This window comes from Sinohyriopsis cumingii, chromosome 15 (assembly GCF_028554795.1).
Source record: "Sinohyriopsis cumingii isolate HCF-2022 chromosome 15, ASM2855479v2, whole genome shotgun sequence".
Lineage (NCBI taxonomy): Eukaryota > Metazoa > Mollusca > Bivalvia > Unionida > Unionidae > Sinohyriopsis > Sinohyriopsis cumingii.
In genome coordinates, this window is record NC_142975.1 from 75,220,257 (window position 1) to 75,242,483 (window position 22,227).

At 34.4% G+C, this 22,227-nt stretch overlaps 1 protein-coding gene across 3 annotated transcripts in view; it reads left to right on the plus strand.

Annotated features, from left to right (window-relative positions):
- The first annotated feature begins 271 nt into the window (after nt 1-271).
- Nucleotides 272-22,227, plus strand: part of LOC149782089 (protein mono-ADP-ribosyltransferase PARP12-like) — a 41,292-nt gene continuing 19,336 nt past the window's right edge. For all 3 annotated transcript variants that reach the window (XM_089933520.1, XM_089933521.1, XM_089933522.1), the window contains exons 1-6: nt 272-1,618; nt 5,272-5,526; nt 8,501-8,681; nt 11,266-11,492; nt 16,831-16,948; nt 17,427-17,560. In XM_089933520.1, coding sequence (XP_089789646.1) covers nt 741-1,618; nt 5,272-5,526; nt 8,501-8,681; nt 11,266-11,492; nt 16,831-16,948; nt 17,427-17,560 — 1,793 coding nt within the window. In that variant the 5' untranslated portion in view covers nt 272-740. The remainder of the gene's footprint in view (nt 1,619-5,271; nt 5,527-8,500; nt 8,682-11,265; nt 11,493-16,830; nt 16,949-17,426; nt 17,561-22,227) is intronic.

Here is a 22,227-nt window from a genome sequence, read left to right on the forward strand (position 1 = left end):
TTATATATGTTGTTTTTTGGGGTTTTTTTGTTTTTTTTTTATCTTATAGGTGCTGTCTAATGCTGTAAAGCGCTTAGAGCTTCTAAAGATTAGGCGCTATACAAAGTCCTCATTATTATTATTATATACGTGATGACTGGTGTTGATAAAAGTTTGTTAGTAACTCAAAATGGCGGCGAAAGGTACGCTCCGGTTGCATTGTAGGTATTTGGTTACACAATCGTGACGTCTGTGAAAACAACCCATTGATTTCGCGCAATGGCATGTAAGTTATTCTTTTTTAGGGAGTTCGCAATACCATAATGCCTAAATATAAGTAATCGGTTACAGAAGAGAGCAAAACAACGAAATATGGGAAAACACCGGAAGTTATGACCCAACGGGTTTGTACTTTCACTTTCACGTTTTCCAAAAAGTGACAAGACCGCAGTTGTAAAATTCCTATTCATTTCCAAGTAGCAGGCGAAGATCGAAGAAATCAACATGTGTAATGTTATTTACGACGCCTGTAATACTCGACTGTCGCAAGTTTTTCGCCTTTGAATTTTCTTTTTTGTTTTTAGATTGAGAAAATTGTATCATTGACGAACAAGGCAAACCGTATATGAAATCTCTAACGTGTGTGATTTTGAACTTTGTTATTCAACGCAACAGAGTACTACATGTCAGAAAGTGACTTGTCACAGTTTTATATTTGTTTCTAATTGATTAGTGACTCGTCTCTTCACCTGTCCACACCAATGGCAACTCGCCGCAGTAGTCGGCATGTTCCTGTGCTGCAATGCCCGGTTGGCATGAACCCAAATGAAAAGATTGCTAGACATGTATTGCAGATTTTGTGCACAAAACAACGCACGCTTTTTCTGAAGGAAGTTCATGAGGAGCTTCAGAAACTGAGCTGTACTGGGAACTCGGACTACCGATTTTTTGCCATGCTGAATGAGTCTCAACTGAGTGGTATTCTGACAAGTTACCCAGATAATTTTGCACTAGTTGAGAATTATCCACACCAAATTGTGGTCAAACCACAGGTCAAGTTAGAGCTTTGCAAAATTCATTGTTCTAAGAATGGGAACTGCGTTGGGCGTCCCAATGTACCATGTGATGGTTTACATGTTTGCAAATTTTATATTCTTGGTTCTTGTAAACAAAAAGATAAAAACTGTAAGTATGGGCATAACCTTTCAACACAACACAACGTACAGGTATTACAAGACCATTTGTTGGATCATCTCAGAGAAGAAGAACTCAGATATTTGCTAAATCTAGCTGTAAATCGGTCTAAAACAACAGCTCCTCAAATATGTAAATTTTACAATGTTGAAAAAGGATGTAGCAATCAGAAAGAAGGAAAATCATGCCCATATTTACACCTTTGTAAGCATTACATTATCGGTGATTGTCGCCATAAAGGAAACTGCAAAAGAAATCATGATGTCTTTGTTAATGATGTGAAATTACTACTAGAACGCTACAAAATAGACACAACTAGAACTGAAAAAGAAATTATTGCAGAATTACGAGCGGTTCTCGGAAGAGATGAAGATGACAGTAAAGATGAAACTAATGAAGCCTCAGAACACAACCATAAGACAGCTACAAGCTTGACCTCGAAAAGGTTGTACACTACAAACTTATATATATATATATATATATATATCAGATTTAGGTTTCATTTAACTTTTCTTCCCTCGTGACTGTGTACATTTGTTTTATGTTCTGGTTTGGATGGTGAAAAAGCATCCTGCAGAATTCTTGATCTTTTTTATTAAACTTTTGTACGAGTAGATTTAGTAACAATGGATAATTAATGAGGGTGAACACAACTTTTGATTTTTTCCACATTTTGATAATTTGCTATTAATTTTTAAATCATTTTTAAATTTATGACATTTCTGTTAATTTTGCAGATTTTTCTAGGCTGGGCTGCATGTAAAGTAAGATCCTTTTGAGAAGATGTTTATACCTTGCACACCTTTTTATATCATTTCACGTGCAGTTAATTTGTCAAGTTTTTGTATCGTGACATGTTGTATAGAAGTTTGTTTAATTTTCATAAATATTGTTGGGAGACCTTGATCATTATACAAGGCAATGGGAATTGAGCATTGGTTGGAAAAACAAATATGGACTAATACAGGATCACATTGCATTTAACTACTTACTGCACCCCAAAACTTGTTCAGTTTTGTAACACAGGGATGGGGACACATGATTTTTCAGGCAGAAGGTATGTAATTGTATAACCATGGAAATCATTCTGTGTGAAATAAAAAATAACAATTAAATTCAGTGAACTGTTACCCATCCTCACTGTGATGAGGTCACCAGTTGTATACAGATATGAAATCTGGTGTGCATCATTGTCACCTAATGTATACATTGATGAAATCTCCCTTTTATCATTGTCATCTATTGTATACAGTGATAAGATCTGGCTTTTACATATATCATAAAGCAGTAAAGTTACTAGACATGGAAAGTATCAAGCTTACATGTCTTCATTTCAAAATTAATTTCAAAGTTCATTAGATTTGAACCCAACAATGAGAAAGAACTTGATATGTTGTTGGTACTGAATTGAAATGGTGGCAATCTGAACTCCAGTATGGCAATCACAGTGGCCATCTTGAAATCTTGATATAACTACTCACTTTGAATCATTCATCATGCTGCATCAGATTTCCATACCACAATCATGGAATCATTGTTGTAAACAAGCTTGAAACCAGACCCATGACCTTGCAGTTAAGCCCAACAGAGGTGAAACAATACCCAACATGTATTAAAACATATATAATGATATGCAGTGTATCCCCTAGGGGTGCAAGACTGAGAGTCAAAAACCACCTTGGTGTCAAAACTGGGGGTCAGACTGAGTATAAAAAAAACTTTGTTACAAAAAATGGGAGTCAAATTAAAAATTTGGGGGTCTCTGAAGCGCAAATGAGGGTAAAGGGAAACACTGATATGCAACCTACAGGACAATACATATCAATACACATAGCAAACTTAAGGTTTGTAGTGCATTACAATACTATCTTAAATACAGAAGAAAGTTTCTAATTTGGGGAAAATTAATCTTGATGATCTAGAAGGTTGTGGTGCAGGGGTGGAGAAGCCTAACAACAAATCCACAACACTTCTTCCTGCAAATGATGAATTCACAGTACTAAAGAGGCAAATGACTAATATTTATTATAGCTATTAGTAAATATGGATTTTAAGTTTTGTGCCAGTGTGATGCATGTATAAAATAGCAACTTTATTGATACATCAGTTGCATCAGTGAATTATTTCACTGTATGCCAAATATTACTTACCATTACACCATTGTAGCATTCACACACAATCACGTGCACACATGCAGATGATTTTAACCAGACTTTGTACCTGTTTGCATTTCAGTGAGCAAGTTGATAGTTCACTGCTTATTACATGAATGTTAGGGTCAAAGATCTTGACCCAGGGTTTGATTTGTAATGGATTTTTTTGTTCAAACCCAGTTTCTAGATAAGATATGTTTGAAAATTACCATGAATGTAATATATTGTGGCCATAGTATTATATGCATAGTATAGTTGTTTTGTTGTGTTTTTGTTTGTTTTAACCAATTATTTGGTAAGCTGGAGTTTTATGAGACTATCTGAGATGATTTTAATACTCAGCCACAGTGATTTAAAAATAATAAAAGGATGGAAGAAACACATTTCCCGTTGATTTATACAAGTTCTGTTTGACAATAAGATCATCACTCCCTTCTAGAGTCTTTTGATTATTATGACAAATGATCATGCGCAACGTTTTTGATAATATGGACTGTTCTGGTGACCTGGTGGTTAGAGCCTCCGACTCAGATGTGAGAATTTGCAGGTTCGAACCCAAGCTGTGTCATACCAAAGACTTATAAAAATGGTACTACCAGATGCCTCGCTAGGCACTCAGTGTCAGAACTGTTGGCCTGGTGTCAGGATAATATGACTGGGTGGGACATGATGCTACATGCCTGCAGCATTATGTCCCACTGCTAGACATCACTATAAACTGCCACACTGCAGACATTGTAGCGGTATGACCAAAACGTTTGTAATGGTATGTTAAGAATCCAGATCAGAAACATTTAAAATATGGATTTTATAAAAGGAGATAGATGCTGCTTACTATGCAGTGTGCTTTCTGCAGTGAGTTTAAATTGTATTCAGTGAGTTTCATGTCACATTAAGAAATATTTGAAAATCATTGAACTATCAAATAAAGTTAAGGGTTTTACATTATAAAAGAACATTCATGGCTTGTATTGATGTGTTAAGACACAGAGTATGTTAAGCTAGTGATTGGATTGGTTAAACCACCAACTGACTGTGTTAATAAGCCACTGAGTGTGTTAAGCCAATGATTGAATTAGTTAAACCACCAATTGTGTTAATAAGCCACTGTCTGAGTGTGTTAAGCTAATGATAGAATTAGTTAAACAACCAATTGAGTGTGTTAATAAGCCACTGTCTGAGTGTGTTAAGCTAGTGATAGAATTAGTTAAACAACCAACTGAGTGTGTTAATAAACCACTGTCTGAGTGTGTTATGCTAATGACTGAATTAGTTAAACCACCAACGGAGTGTGTTAATAAGCCACTGTCTGAGTGTTAAGCTAATGATAGAATTAGTTAAACAACTGAGTGTGTTAATAAGCCACTGTCTGAGTGTTAAGCTAATGATAGAATTAGTTAAACAACCAACTGAGTGTGTTAATAAGCCACTGTCTGAGTATGTTAAGCTAATGATAGAATTAGTTAAACAACTGAGTGTGTTAATAAGCCACTGTCTGAGTGTTAAGCTAATGATTGAATTAGTTAAACAACCAACTGAGTGTGTTAATAAGCCACTGTCTGAGTATGTTAAGCTAATGATAGAATTAGTTAAACAACTGAGTGTGTTAATAAGCCACTGTCTGAGTGTTAAGCTAATGATTGAATTAGTTAAACCACCAATTGAGTGTGTTAATACGCCACTGTCTGAGTGTGTTAAGCTAATGATTGAATTAGTTAAACAACCAACTGAGTGTGTTAATAAGCCACTGTCTGAGTGTGTTATGCTAATGACTGAATTAGTTAAACCACCAACGGAGTGTGTTAATATAAGCCACTGAATGAGTGTATTTGAACATTTCTAACAGTATTATTATGCTAAAAGTGTGAACTATTTGAACATTTTGTGATTTATTATTATTATTATTATTTTTATTATTATTATTATTATTATTATTCTTTCATAGGGTCACATCTGCTCCAAACCCTGACAGGCAACTTTCTGTCGACTCTTCCCAAGAAACAAATATCTGCCTGTACAATTTACGTGGACAGTGTTGGTTTAAAGAGCTATGTCGAAATGTTCATAAAAGCATGCCATACCAGTGGCAAACAAGGTACCAGTCTGATCCTGAGTGGATAGATCTTGAAGAACAGGATAATTCGAATGTGGAGTCCAAATTCAGTAACCCAGCCTGTGATGAATTCATTTATGTAGACAGGTATATTTAAAAGCTTGACTTTGTTCATTTAAAATTAATAGAATTTTAACAACTCTTAAATGCAGTTTCTGATTTGTTTAAAGTCAAGATCTGTGGCAGCAAAATCTGTACATTTGTGTTGGAAACCCATACACTATTGTGTCATAATTTCTCAGACCTAATTGACCACTCCATTGGCCTAGTGGTTAGAGCATCTGTCTTGGATGTGAGAAGTAGCAGATTCAAACTCTGGCCAAAACATACCAAAGACTTGTAACAATGGTACTAGCAGCTGCCTCACTTGGTGCTCAGAATTAAGAGATTAGTTTTAGGACTGGTTGGCCTGGTGTCTAAATGTAACCATGCCTTCAGAACAACCGGTTATGGTGGTGGCTTGGCAACCTTGTGCATTGCCAGCAAGGGTGCCAACCATGCTCCCAGTAAACCAGCTGGCTGTTCCTGCACAATACATTTGTCCTTCAAACCATGGTAACCATATTTTCTCAGCTTATCCACAGAGGATGAACCCTGGCTTATACAGAGATGTAGATATTGCATCATCTAGTCCAACGGCTATGGTTTATCTGGATATGCAACCTGGACTAGCACAGGACAGTGAATGTGGTGAGCCTAATAACTTAGATACACCTTGAAAACCTTAATACAAACACTCTGAGGAATTTGATGGATTCAGAATGCCATCTAACCCCTTCCACCACACACACACTTATGAAGTTAAGTAGATCTTGATCAGGAGGAAGAGACTTTATCTTTCCAGCTGATTCCGAATTACTCAGATCATTAGTAGGTAGCTCACCATTCCATAGCCAATGCAGTGATTGCCTCTGCCTGATAAAATGTTATGCATATCTGTGTTTCATGTCACTCAAGCCACATTATACCCTCAAAGTCATGACTTTACAGATGACCCAGTTTCTGTTTGAACAAAAAATTGAAGATGTTCAGAGGCATGCAGCTCTGAACTGCCTTTCCCACAGTGGAGGGGAAATATGTGGGCCAGAAAGAATCTTTTAAGTCATACATTCAATTTAGATCAGAGCCTAATACCAGTAGGCAAAACTCGATCAGTTTAGGATGGAACAATACAGGTGGCTTAATTAAGATTAAATTAAGTCATTAGCCACACTTCACAGAAGCTACTTTCCTATGAAACATGGCTTGGTATAACATCAGTTTTAGCATGCAGGGCTCAGTTATTTTCCATTTCCATTGATCTGAAGTATCGTCAGTTCAGATTGGGTGATTTGGTGGTCGCCCTGATGTAACTGGCTTTGGAGCCAAAAATAGGTTACCATGCAGTCAGCAGTTAAAAAGTCATCATAATCTTCCTCTGTTCCATATACATATCAAGATCACTGGCCACAAAGGACTCCGTTTGCACCCTCAAGCACCACTGAAAGTGATCATAGGCATTAGTAGTGGCACACACAAGTGATTTATTTTTCTCCCATTGAAAGCCAATGAGCAGAATAATACCCCTCTTTGTGAGTGAAGGGGGTTATATGCTTGGTGTAGTCTAAGGTTTCAACAGATCAGATTCACCTCATGAAGTTTTCAGCTCCTTTAAGTTAGAGCAATTCTCTGCAAGCCTTTCATTCAAACGTAATATTTTTACATGATAGAAGCTGCTGTTTGGCATGCAGAGTCGACCTTCTTCAGCATTTATCAAAGACATTCACTTCACAGAGCAAATTTTGAATCTGGTGGATTTGGTGGCAGTGGTCTAATGACCACATACCAGGCCCTGGAATTAAAAGTCAGCACAGTTTATTAGCTCAGTTGCTGGATTCAACAGGACAATTTTGTCAATGATATTTCAATAATTGTCTTAACCAGATATAGGGGTCACAGATCACACGACCCAAGGCTGTTTTGTTTATTAGATTAGGATGGTGTATCATTCACATGAGGAATCCAGCCATTATTCCAGCTAGAAAGATACCCCAGTATAGGTTGGATGTTTGGCATGTCAACAATCATTCTAACCTATTCTTCTAACTGTAATGTGATTCGGGGAATGTATTTGAAGCAGAAAACAAATTGTAAAGCAAATTATGCTTCTCCAAGAATACTTGCCTGATCACATTACTTAAAACCATCCCCATTAACCTACCTTGCAAGCATCCTTGTTGTTCTATCATTTGGTGTCAAGGGGAGGTGATGGGCAAGAGTTATTTCCCTTTGTATATTGAGTCGGGAAAGATGAATTTGCTTTCACTCAAAATGTATGTATGAGGATCAAAATAAAGTGAATAATCACCAATTAAAGGTATGTGTAATCAAATTTCAAACCCATTAGCGAAATAGTAAAATCTATATAACTTATATGACTTGTGCCTAAGGTAGATTTCTGTTCCTAGTTGCTTTCATTCAAGTTAAATGTCTTATTCTATGTAGCAATCCTGCCATTTGCAGTTGGTAAGCATCATGTGTTTATTTACATAAGCATGAGGTAAATTAACTAAATCCCTGGCATGTCTACCACACACACACACACACACACACACATTCCATCATTCAATGTCTGCAATGCATGATGGAATATTCTTCTTTTGTGCATTGTAGGACTCTAGCTAACTCCATTTTTGGATCCAATATTCACACACACACTCTCCTTCACTCAATGTCTGCAATTCATATTAGAAGAGTTTTCTCCATTTATGCAACCTGGGAGCTGTTCACTTTGGGGTACACATTTTTTCCTTGTATGGTCATCCTAGAGTAAAGCACACACAAGAAACATTGTAAGACTGATTTAAACCTTGAATTTGTTACATGTAAACATGCATAGTGGTAGGTCCCATAAAAATGATCATGTCCTAAATAGATTTTAAGAGGCATTGCTCTCTCATGAGACATATGAGTAAAATTGATAGTTTAATGTAGGTTGTGACTGAAAGACAGTGAGCATTTAAGGCATGTATGAGTATTACATTGAATATGGTAATAATATATTTAAACATTTGTTTTTCAGCAAAGGGCAGAAAGTACTTGTCTCTTTTGACACGATGGAAGGAGTAACAGGTGACAGGAGGAGACTGGAAATCCGACGTCTCTCAACAGTTTCCTTTGAGGCAGAGAACCAGCCCCTGGCCACCAAGTGGCACTGGTTCTGGCAAGATGAACTAAGGAAATGGATAGAATATGGATCAAAGGTTTGTTTTTAGTGGGAATGTAGCCACAGTTATCCTAGTTTAAGATGTTAGTTAAATAAATGTAATTATGATAACTATTTTTTATCCCATGAACATTTTAATTCAGATCTCCACTTAGAACTTAAAATGTATGTCCATCCATTATAAAATCAGAGTTTCTTGTGACCCTTCCACTCCATTTTAATTGCTTTGACATTTATATTGGGGTTTGGGATCAGAGCACATTGGCTACCTATCAAAAAGTTGGAATTTGTAGACACAACTCATTGTTGGCATAGGGTAGGTGCTTGCTACACAGGCATAGCAAATTTTAAAAACCTTACATTGAGCCTTACTTGTATGAAATTGATAAGAGGATGAGTTATCTTCTCATAAATTGCACTATAGTGTTGATGAAATTTTATTGTTCAGCGCTTTGGAAAGTTTAACCAAGTTGAATTAAATGGAAAGCTAATTTATGGCCACGAGTATACAAACATGAAAAAGTGTGACATTACTCTTCTGTTTTATATCAAAATAGGGACTTTTGACTGGCTAGGTACTCTTTGATAAATGATACAAATGAGAATTCCAATACTGTTATAGTTGTAGAACGAGGTTCTGTCTTTCTTTTCATAATTGACCATGTGCAAAACACTGGAAGATAATGGCAAACTACATACATTTCTAGTTCCATATTTTTCCAACTGAAGCTTTAACTGTTTAGTTTTACATATGCTAACTTTTGAAATAACTCATTTACAATGCTCCACTTTCGCTCACTATTAATCATGTTGTTTCACTGGGGACCTCCAGTAATAAATTAATAAATCAAAGGAAACATGGTGGAAGGAATGATTACAATAATTGTTTCAAATGGTATTTATCAAAGGTTAAAATTCTTTCCCATAGTTGTGCAATATATTAGTAGTTTCTATCATGACATTGACTGTGAAGAAAATCCGTAAGGCACAAAATGTGAAGAACTTTCAAGGAAAACAGCATATTTTATTTGTAAAATGGACCAAATTAAACAATGGATCAGAACACCATGGTACATAATTGTTTTTGGATCATTTTGGTTTTTTTAGACGATTTGTGAAATTTATCTTCTGCTTCATCCATGCTGCAGCTGGGAAATCACTGGGTGCATGTTCAAAAGTTGTTAAGATCATTGGGCCTAGAATTCAGCATTTTTTTGCAATTAGTACACCCATCTGAAGATAAAATCCAGAGTGTTGCCATAAGTACTTTCCCTCAATGTCTTTCTTTAACTGTGTTGTAACTATTAAGATTCAGTTCAAGGTACAAACCATCCAGTTTCATTAACATAACCAGGCAGCACCAATTTAAAGTTTTGTTTGTTTTTAATCATGGGGGCATTTCTAAACATGATGCCTTGAATCTTGACATGACTCATTGAGTCTTTCTGTTCCGGAGTTTTTAAGCTTTCAATGCAATAGATTTCAGCTACAAAGTACTTGCCTTCTCTCTCTCTCTCTCTCTCTCTCTCTCTCTCGTTTGGTATCACTTTCTTCACCTGCTTCATCTGAAAACTCACTGTCAAACATTTTATCCAAAATATTGTCATCAACCTCAACTATAATTTCTTGGTGGTAGATACCATGAAAGGCAAGTAAACTCCTCTTCACTACTTAAGGTGCTCCTCCATCATTACCAGTGACAAAAGCAGCCATTTTCACCCAATATGACTGCATTTCTTAAATTACAAAATGTGTATTGACATTATTAAGTAGTTTCAAATGTATAGCAATAAATCATTCTAATAATCTATAAGTCGACTATTTTCCAATCAAGTTGTACAAATAGCTCTAGTCTGGGTGTGCCGTATGGAAATTATAGGTGTGAAATATTGAATCACATATCAGAAGATTAGAGCACGAGACTAGCCATGTAAGATCAAATGGTATGTAATAAGATACAATACAACAATACAGGATGTTGCATGTATAAATGATCCACTGAGATATATGTCCAAGGTCTAGATATGGAGACACTGAAAATGGAAAACTGGATCATACTTCAATTATTTGAAATATTCCTTGCCTGATGAAGAAAAAATCCCATTATTTGGTATAATGTCTGTTCCCTAATGATTTAATAAGTTTTTTTGAAGTAGTTTGATATATAGTTCATCAAATGTTTATATTGATGTTGATTATTAAACATATAGAACTTGAATCAAAGATCTTTTATTATCAATTGCATAATTTTGCTCTCTTCCTGGTAAATTCATTGAAGATCAAGAAATCTGTGTTTAAATGATAATTAGGTAGTGTCATATTGTGAACATATGATATTTGAATGTGTTAATGTCATTTTTCTCAGTGATCCACAATTCATGTTACAATAAGAAAGATCATCATTATTATTATTATTATTATTTGCTTTGCAGACATATATATATAGTAGCACAAATACAGTCAAATTTTAGCTATTACCCCCCCCACCAATGAAATGTCTTCCCTTATTCAGATTACAAAATAGGCCATTTTATAAAAGGAAGAAACCAGTGCTGTAAGGCAGACCATAAGTTTCAGTAAAAGGTGCACTTTCCATGACTTACCTAATTTGCTTATTTTAGAGTATAATGGGGTACCAGACCACCATTACAAGTAGCCAGATTGAGCAGAAATACCAAGAGAACTCAAAAGGTGATTTTAAGATTTCTACACCAGCGGAAGAATACTGTTTGGACTTTGATTTGATGGTTCAGCAAAATCTTAGAACAAAGACCAAGCGCAAAGTACGGCGTCGTTCAGAATATGTTACTCCACAAGAAGCTCAGGAAGCGAAGAAAAAGAAGGAACAGTAAGTATGTGACCTGTAAAGTTTTTGTTAATTTTTGTTAATTTTGCCTACCATATGGAATGATATCCATCTATCTCGTACCATTTTCTTTGTTGCACAGTAACTTGAGTTTTCCACCATCTACATTTACCAAAAACGAATGGATAATTTACACTTGGGGTAGGAGGGAAGTCTTCTGATTAAAGTCAAATTAGGTCATTGTCAATGTGACTAAGAGAAAAAAATGTTTCTGCACAATTTCCATCAGTTCTGCATCACCTACCCGGACTCCAATTTGTGAGTAGCTTATAGCACTTGGGTACAGAAGAAGTCTAGCTGTTCATTTGGGAGTCAAAAGGTCAAATGTTAAGGTCATTGTGGCTCAAAGACAGATGGGATTTGCTGAATGACCTTTGTTCTAGAGTAAGTTTCCTGTTCAAACTCTGCATATGGCTTACACTTTGGTTAATCATAAACTTAATATACCTGGCTCTGGGCCAAGGATCAGATATCACAGTGATGGTAAGTCTAATAAGATAAAAACACAGTAAGCTTAGATCAAGACTTCAATTTGGACCAAATATTTGACCAAATATTCCTGTCATTCAATAATCACCAGAGTTTATGTAATATTATTATATACTCATTTTTTTCTCCGTTAACTTTACATTATCAGAATCATTCAGTATTTTACAATATTGCACTCACACACACTTCATATTGGACTGGATGCAGACATCAGCACTTTTGATTTATTTTAATTGTTTGTGGATGAAGTAAACCAACTGAATGAACTTCATGTGGAGTAACATATTCTGAAGGATGCCATACATGAATTCTTTTGATACAATGTTTTGGATTTAGGCTAGCTGTAGGTGCCAGACAGGGTCCTTACAAATAACATGCAAATTACAAGACAATAAACTGTCTTCTTTAGCTAGTAATAAGAATGGCAAAAGATAAACTTACAGTTTTACATCTGAATTTCCTCAAAATGAACTTTCTTAGTTCTGCAAATCCAAATTGCATGAGCCATGTCATGGGTTCTCAAGCTTGATTACACATTTCAAAATTGTACTGTAATTTCAACTATATTTCATGCTGCTCCATTGCTGCTGAAATCCAATGTACTTTATGAAGAATTGGTACAGATAAATTGAGTCCATAATCATGAAATTTCGTAGAAATGATAAAAAATACCAAAATCTATTAATTGCATATAATATGGAAAAGTTGTTGCATTGCACATTCATTCACAATATGACTTCAGTTTTAAGTAGACCAAAATGCTATTTTCTTTCGAAAGTTATGTTCAGCGTGTGACTAAATTCAAATTTATCTGGGCGGAGTTATGTGCACATTAATAATGTTGCTGTGTAATGATGAATCTGTACTTGGGTATTTAGTTTGAAATATGGCATACATTCAGTTACATGGTTTCTTGTAGTGTATTTCTGTTTACGTAATTAAGCCTTGGGTAGAATAAGAAAATGAGCATATAGTTAAAAGGTTACTGCATTTGTATGGGAAAATATGAACATGTTCGTGCAGTACTTCCATCCAAAAAATATCAAACTGTTTTTGTTGTCATGGTGTTAGGTATTAAACCACATGTACATTCATGCATTTTTCTCATAGTTCATTACCCTATTTAGATCAAATTTGTAATGAGGGGTCATCTTGGATGAAACATATCGCACATCTGAACTTGTTCATTGTAACGTATGCATGATCATTAATTCTAAGGCATGATTTGAGTGAAATTATCACATTTGCCCATAAAAGTTTACATCAGCATCCAGTGCTAAAGATTCACACCTTGAGAACATTTTGTATACAGTGCTAAAGGTTCACACTTTGAGAACATTTTGTATCCAGTGCTAAAGATTCACACATTGAGAACACTTTGCATCCAATGCTAAAGATTCACACTTTGAGAAAATTTTGTGTCCAGTGCTAAAGATTCACACATTGAGAACACTTTGCATCCAATGCTAAAGATTCACACTGAGAACATTTTGTATCCAGTGCTAAAGATTCACACACTGAGAACACTTTGCATCCAATGCTAAAGATTCACACTTTGAGAACATTTTGTATCCAGTGCTAAAGATTCACACTTTGAGAACATTTTGTATCCAGTGCTAAAGATTCACACTTTGAGAACACTTTGCATCCAATGCTAAAGATTCACACTTTGAGAACATTTTATATCCAGTGCTAAAGATTCACACTTTGAGAACATTTTGTATCCAGTGCTAAAGATTCACACTTTGAGAACACTTTGCATCCAATGCTAAAGATTCACACCTTGAGAACATTTTGTATCGAGCGCTAATTAAAAGATTCACACATTGAGAACATTTTGCATCCAGTGCTAAAGATTCACACTTTGAGAACACTTTGCATCCAATGCTAAAGATTCACACTTGAGAACATTTTGCATCCAGTGCTAAAGATTTACACTTGAGAACATTTTGCATCCAGTGCTAAAGATTCACACCTGATAACATTTTGCATCCAGTGCTAATTATTAAGATTCATACTTGAGAACCTTTTGCAGTCAGTGGTAGTTATTTGAGGGTCCACTGGATGCACAGTATTGGAATAAGGCTTAAGATTATCTGTCGAGAGTCCAGAATGTGCTTGAGACACCTACAGAAATCTCCAAGTCAGTAGGTACTGACAGCTGTATATCACTGTAATATTAGTTGAGTCTTTCAGAACTTCACATGAGATTGTGTGCATTATCTAAAATTGATGTTAGAATTAGACGTTATAGGTTTTGTAAACAATTGGACTGTTCTGATTTATGTATAAAAAAAGAAAGAAAATACAAACATAAAACTTAAGTATAAAAGTATATAAGGCTCTTCCGCCAAATGCAGATGCCATATAGTAGTCACTTTTCCATCTGCCTGTCTGCCCTTGCATTCAGACTTCTGCTAACCATTGACGTTCTGCAGTGCAGATGTATAATTGGATCTCACTGTGTAAGTGAATTGCCTGTTAGATGATGATGTGCCTTTTAAAGCTTTTGTCTATGCTTGTTCAGTTTTTTGATAGAGAAAAATGATTACACTTAATTGGATGCCTATTGAATGAAAATATGCCTCATTTTATTCTGGTTCAGTTTTGGATGGAAATATTGCATTATTCCATCAGTTTAAATCTTCAATGCAGCATATCCTTGTAACATCATAGCTCCAGAAGCATTCCACATATTCTGATACAATTTGGTGTGTGTATTGTCTCATAGATGAACATTTTAAGGGATTTTATTTTGTCTTCAAGATCCCCTTTAAATGACAAAAAAGATCATTGTGAGATATATTTCATGTTTTACTATTTTTGATTAAGTTGTTCCATTTACCTCATGAGCAAATAGGTTTTCTTATAATATGCTCATTTTTTCCCCCGTTAACTTTACATTGTCAGAATCATTCAATATTCCCCGATACTGAATATGCGTGACAATACACATATAGCATTCACATGAATAAAGGAACTACTTTCTTTTGTAAACAATCAATGATGCAGATGCACTTTTGATTTGCAAACAAATCATATACACTCGCATAAGAGGCTCTTTACGTTGTGGTTGTTTAAATTTGTTTCTAAATGAACTAAAACATGTTTCGTGGACTGCAAAAAAAACCAGCTGTTTTGGCACATTCCGCATTAACACAATGTTACGGATTTAGGCTAGCTACATTATATAAAAGACGGAAGATTAGGTCCTTACAAATAACATACAAGTGACAAGGCATATACTGTCTTCTTTATCTGGTGATAAGAATGGCAAAATAAAATATACTTACAGTTTTACATACTGAATTTCCTCAAAATGTTTTTTCTTAATTCTGCAAATCCGAATTACATGAGCCATGTCATAGGTTTTCAATCTGGATTAGACATTTTGAAACTGTGCTGTAATTTCAATGATAAGTGCAGTTGCATCCTCCTTACTGCACTCAAAATGAAATAAGCATTAAATTCCATAGCATCTTTTTGATAATTGCAATTGAAAGACTTCATATTTTCCCACATTATGATTTCAAACATTCAGTGACAGAAACAGAAACACATTTGCAGACATAAACAGGCTTCTCCCACGCCACTTCAGTCCGATGTATTTCATGTATAATTTGCACCGATGGATCCAGTCCAAAATCAAATATTTTCGTCGAATCGAAACAAAATACCAAAATATATTCATTCCAGATCAAAAGAAACAGTTGTTGCAGTGTGCACTCATTCACAATCTGACTGCTAATTTCAATTTTAACTTAGACACGCCATTTTCTTTCGATAGTTAGGTCGAGCACGCAACTAAGTTCAAATTTATCTGGGCGGAGTTATGTGCACATTAATAATGTCATAGTTTACTGACAAATCTGCGCTTGTGTATTTAGTTTGGAATACGGCATTCATTCATTTACATTGTTTCTTGTAGTGTATTTTGTTTATGTAGTTAAACCTTAGGTAGAATAAAAAAATGAGCATATAATAAAAAGGTTACTGCATTTGTATGGGAAAATATGAACTCGTTTTGTCGGAAGGAAATACTGCACTCACAAGTTCATGCAGTATTCCAGCCCAAAACTGATTCATATTTTCCCATACAAATGCAGTAACCTATAATTATTGTTGGTAACATAACACCATCTTTAATAATAATGCATCTTTATAAGTAGTACTGCTACAAAAATGGATCACACTTCGCTATATTTTATGCTTAATTGACTAGTTAATTTAGTGTTTGAAGTTCATTTCTTGCACATTATTCATGTTAGTGTCCAGAAACTTTATAATTGCATATATCTCTATTACTACTCCACAATGACAACTAAAGATGGCTATTGTAACCTAGATTTTATGCTTTACCAACATAAGTTTAATATTATGTTTGGCTTTAATTATGGCTGACACTTTTGCACAATTTATTTATAGTACTCTACCATGAAGACTTTTCCAGAATAATTCAGGAGGAATATGAATAATAGTACATGCATAAATGAAGCTATTCGTACATTTACCTGGCTCTGCCTTGTTCGACATAATACAACTTAGATGCACAAAGCAGCAGAAACATGTTTTAGTATCAACTTTTATGCTCATTTAGTTCCTTCTGGTGCTTTCATATATATTATCATATGTACGGTATTATTAACGACACTAACACCTATGAAGAGATTTAATGGAATATCCAAATTTTCACCTGAAACCATGGTGGGATGAGAAGATTTGCCTTCAGTGACTACTATTCACCTATTTAGGAGCAGTTTCTGCAAAATCATAAAATTGGATATCTAATATATGACTTTAGTCTGTCAGATTTTATTTTACTTGTTTTCAGAGGAGTCCAGTCACCTAAAGGTGCCCAAGGGACTGCAGTAGGATTACAGTGCCCAGTGCCCAAATCTTGGAGTGTTCAGAGTGGACAAGATGTAATAGATATTTTTAAGCAAGTTGAGGTATGCAAGTTTATATAACTTTCTGATTTAAATAATTTAGTATTTTAAATGGAATCCATGACTTGAACCTACGCAGACAGAGGTGAGACAGCAGTGATCTGTAACAGTGAATGCTTTAGACCATTCGGCCACTCTGGGCCCCTCTCTGGGTATTAAGAATCTTGGTTGAAAAAAATCATCCCCATCATCATATCTTGAAATCATAATTGCTATATCTAACAAGGAAAGGAATAAGTCTTAACATTGTTTCCACGTATACTTGCTTTTTTGCAAGGGTTAGTTGAATATATTTGTTCTAAAGGAGATCACTGTCTTTACATTTCTGTCATTTTTCCCAAATGGTTACCATCTTCATACATGCAAGCTCTATACTCAGTTGTAGAAATGCCCATCAAGTTGAAAATCATACATTTTAGTACTACATATATATTTCACTTCCATTTGACATTTCCAGTGTGTTGTATCTTTTTCCTTCTAGGTTAAAAAGACTTTAGATCAGTCGGAATATCAGAAAGTTGAAACCTTGTTCTTTGAGACCTTGAGAAAAGAAGAAATCACTATAACTTCCATTCAGCGAATTGAGAACGGTGAACTGTGGACCAATTACTATATGTAAGTTTTTTTTTGAGATGTAAATTGAAAGCACAAAAAGATGTACGCTGACTTGTAGAAGAAATAAATAACTTTTGTGTGATTTTTTTTAAATAAATGTGCATGTCATATTTTCCATGCATTCAATTACTTGAGTCCAGAACAGAATTTTTCTATCAAGGACTTCTGTGAAAAATGTAGAGCTTGAATAGTTAGTCTTGCATCTCATCTTATATTTCCTTTGCACACAACGCATTTACGAAATACTGTTATCTGATGATTTAGTGTTCTTGCAAGATTATTTTTGCATGTTCATAGTTCTAAAATGTTAAGCGTTTTAATATTTGAGTTCAAATTTTTACATACCCGATAAGGCTAAAATATATATTAGATACAGTGCATCCCCGCTGTAATGTGCCCGGCAGTAACACAAATTTGGATATAATGTGGTTGTGGTGAGGCTCCTGAAATTTCATATAATCATTTGCACATGATTTTTTTCCTTGTACGTGAAATAGTATATAAAAACTGTATTATCATTTTGGGGAAGAGATTGTATATGAATTTGAATATAATACAGTCGTGGCATGGTTCCTGAAATTTTGAATACATGCACGTGTATTTTTCTCGTACCTGGATAAATATTGTTTTGTATTGTTTTGTACATGAAATTGTGAATGAAAAAACATTTTGGGAATAAACATTTTATGAATTCAAATTTATTATGTTCGAGGCTTGGTTCCTGAAATTTTAAATACATGCACGTGTATTTTTCTCGTACCCTAAAAAATATATTTGTTTAAGTACATGTATGTGAAATAATGAATACAAAAATTTATTATCATTTTGGGGAAGAGATCATGTATGAATTCGAAAATAATATGATCGTGGCATGGTTCCTGAAATTTTAAATTCATGCACCTGTATTTGTCTCATACCCAGATTTTTTTGTTTTTAAAGTACGTGAAATAGTGTATAAAAAATTTCATTATCATTTTGGGAAAGAGATCGTGTATGAAGTCGAATATAATACATTTGTGGCATGGTTCCTGTAATTTTAAATACATGTACATGTATTTTTCTCGTACCTGGAAAAGTTTTTTTTTAAGTATGAGAAATATTGTGTAAAATGTTTGTTATCATTTGTGGGGAAGAGTTCGCATATAAATTCAAATATAATATTTAAAAAATTATTATCATTTTGGGAAAGAGTTAAATTTGAATATAACACAATTGTGGCGTGACTTCTGAAATTTAACAATTTCACCAGGTTTTTTAAGTGTTATACCAAACTAAACATCATAAATGTTACTTATTACTGATCCATGAGTAAAGCCAGTAAGTCATCTTTGTGATTGTCTTCAATTAATTCTGTATACAATCGTTGCTGAAACAATCGCCAACATTTGTTTCTTCTTTAACTGCATACACAACCAAGCAGCAGACAATGTGGTGGTTGATAAAAGATTCTCACAATTTAATAAACATCAAAAAACGAAAGCCACCAACATATTTGCTGGGCTTGGCGGTGTTATTAGTCGCAATCAGTTGACTAGTAAATAATGTCCACTTTATTAGCTGGAAATTGAAAGGGTATGAAATTGTACATGCATTCAGCTTAAAATTCTTTATAAAAGTATTTTTCACATGTTCTTTTGATATTCACAAAGTAAAAGTTATATGCATGCTGAAAGCATGTGTTGTTTGTTAATTATTCTTGCTGTAGTCGTTCAAATAAATAGGTGTACATGTGTTAATTATTGAGAATTTACAATGGATAAAGGTACATGGAAATGCATATGATAAAATTTTAGCAGTATGAAATATGTACAGACACAGTTCATAGACCCTGGAATGTAATAAACCATACACATGCTTCGTCTTTCTTAGCCTAATATTGTTGTTAGTTTTTTCCATTGAATTCAGACACATAATAATGTGTGATAAAATTATTGAATAGTTTAAATATGTATGCAGGTTTTGCAATGGAAATACATGTATTATGGATTAATTGTATGCCACAACGGTACAATATCAGACATTAAGTAAACGATGTTAATAATCAGTTCATGCTATATATTAGATGTTGAATTCAAACATAATGATCTGTGACAAAATTACTGAATATTTTAAATCTGCGTGCAATTTTTCAATTGAACTTCATGCATTATCAATGAACTCCATGCCATAACAGTATGATAATAAATGGTGTTGATACCCTATTCATGATATATATTAGACATGAATAAACGTATATGTGCCAATGCGTTGTTCTCTGAAAAACTTAAACCCCGCATTAACACGACCCTGCTATTAATGCGATCCAAATTTTTTGACCCCAATTATCGCGTTATAGCAGGATTCCACTGTACTTAAAAACTCAACAGAATGGCTGAAACTTATAAGGAAAAATACTCAAGTGTACAAATTTTATTTTGTTTGAAATTAAATTCATATTGTCAGACTGAGATCACCTGCTATGTGCTATGAGTATGTTTCTCACTCAGTAAGTACATGCATTATCTGGACAGCAAAAAAAGTAATTATTTTTTTAAAGACCAGATAATTGGGTTGAAGATGGCAAGTAACAATTTTATAAACAAAATATCACAATTATTCCATCTTGACCCTTTGTTTTGAAAGCCTAAAAGTAAATAACTTTTGTATGCTTTAAAATCTTTGAGACAGAGAAAGTAATTCCTGGCAAAACCGATTTAATGATTAAGTATGCATTATAGATATGATGAAATAAACATAGCTGTTTGTACATGTATATGCATTTTATAGTTTTTATGTAAATGCTGGGTGGCGGTAGGGACGAATTTGCCTACATTCAAACATCATTGTGTTATGTTTGAAGTTCTGTCAGAACTGACCTGCATTTACCAACTCCCTGTGTATGCGTGTAGCAATGTTTGAAGCTCTAATCATCGGAATTGCTGTGTATTATCAGTGCACTGTGTGTAAGTGTGGTGGTAATATTTAAAGTTCTAATTGTCAGAATTGCTTTTTTTGTTGTTGTTGTTCTAGGGTTTAATGCCATTTTTCAGCACAAGATAGGCAATACATGGCGGCCAGTATAACTGGTGGAGGAAGAACCCTGGAAAACCCAGGGAAGAACCACCAACCCACGAGAAGCTACTGGAAGGCTTTCCCATGTACCCATGCTAGCCGAGCCTTGGACTCAAACCCACGCAGACATAGGTGATATGAGTGATCCAGAACAGTGAGCGCTTTAGACCACTTGGCCACTCAGGGCCCCATCAGAATTGCTGTGCATTGTCAGTGCACTGTGTGTAAGTGTGGTGGTAATATTTGAAGTTCTAAATGTCAGAATTGTTGTGCATTACCAGTGTACTGTGTGTAAGTGTGGTGGTAATATTTGAAGTTCTAAATGTCAGAATTGTTGTGCATTACCAGTGTACTGTGTGTAAGTGTGGTGGTAATATTTGAAGTTCTAAATGTCAGAATTGTTGTGCATTACCAGTGTACTGTGTGTAAGTGTGGTGGTAATATTTGAAGTTCTAAATGTCAGAATTGTTGTACATTATCAGTGTACTGTATATAAGTGTAGTGGTGATATTTGAAGTTCTAATTGTCAGAATTTTTGTGCATTACCAGTGTACTGTGTGTAAGTGTGGTGGTAATATTTGAAGTTCTAAATGTCAGAATTGTTGTGCATTACCAGTGTACTGTGTGTAAGTGTGGTGGTAATATTTGAAGTTCTAAATGTCAGAATTGTTGTGCATTACCAGTGTACTGTGTGTAAGTGTGGTGGTAATATTTGAAGTTCTAAATGTCAGAATTGTTGTGCATTACCAGTGTACTGTGTGTAAGTGTGGTGGTAATATTTGAAGTTCTAAATGTCAGACCTGCTGTGCATTAATTATCAACTCACTGTGTGTTAGTATGACTATACTGTAATCTAAGACAAGAAGATTAGAATTCTTTATTTCAGATTGTTTAGTCCATAAATCTAAATTATAATACAGATATAAAGTAAAAGCATTGTAAAGATAAAAGAATATATATATATCTTATGTACAAGTAAACAAGCACACCTACATCAGTGGACTGTGTCCTGCATAGTTAAGAATGAAATTAAGTAGCACATTTAAAGGGCAGTTTGTTCCATCTACTTATGAGAATTTAAATGAATGTCATAATTCCACAGAGACTTCAGGATACAGTTCTTACTATTAGATATTCTTGTTATCATTCATATCATACATACTTTCTCATTAATTCATCAAAACTGAATATGTTATAATTTACAAACATGTTGGAGGCACTGTTCCATCTTGGAAGGCCTAATAGAAAATGAAGACTATAATATATTTATTACAACCAACAACTACTTTTCTTTTCATACATTCACTAAAGGTTGTCCACAGAGGAGCACAATACATTGAGCACCAATAAGATTCGAATAATCTAATTTTGATATTCAGTGAATAGTTCTTAAATTTGCATAGAAGCATGTTTGTTCGAGTACACAAAAAGGGAGTAGAAGGTGATTTGAAAGAAGTTGACTGAAAGACTGTGAATACAGATTTTTGTGTATTATAGATGATATAATTCTCTAATGTGAATTGTTATGAATATTTAATTATATCTGATTTAATATATATTTATTTCAATTTAAGTGTTTATCAGGTTTAAATTTTGTTAATTTTCATTACATTATA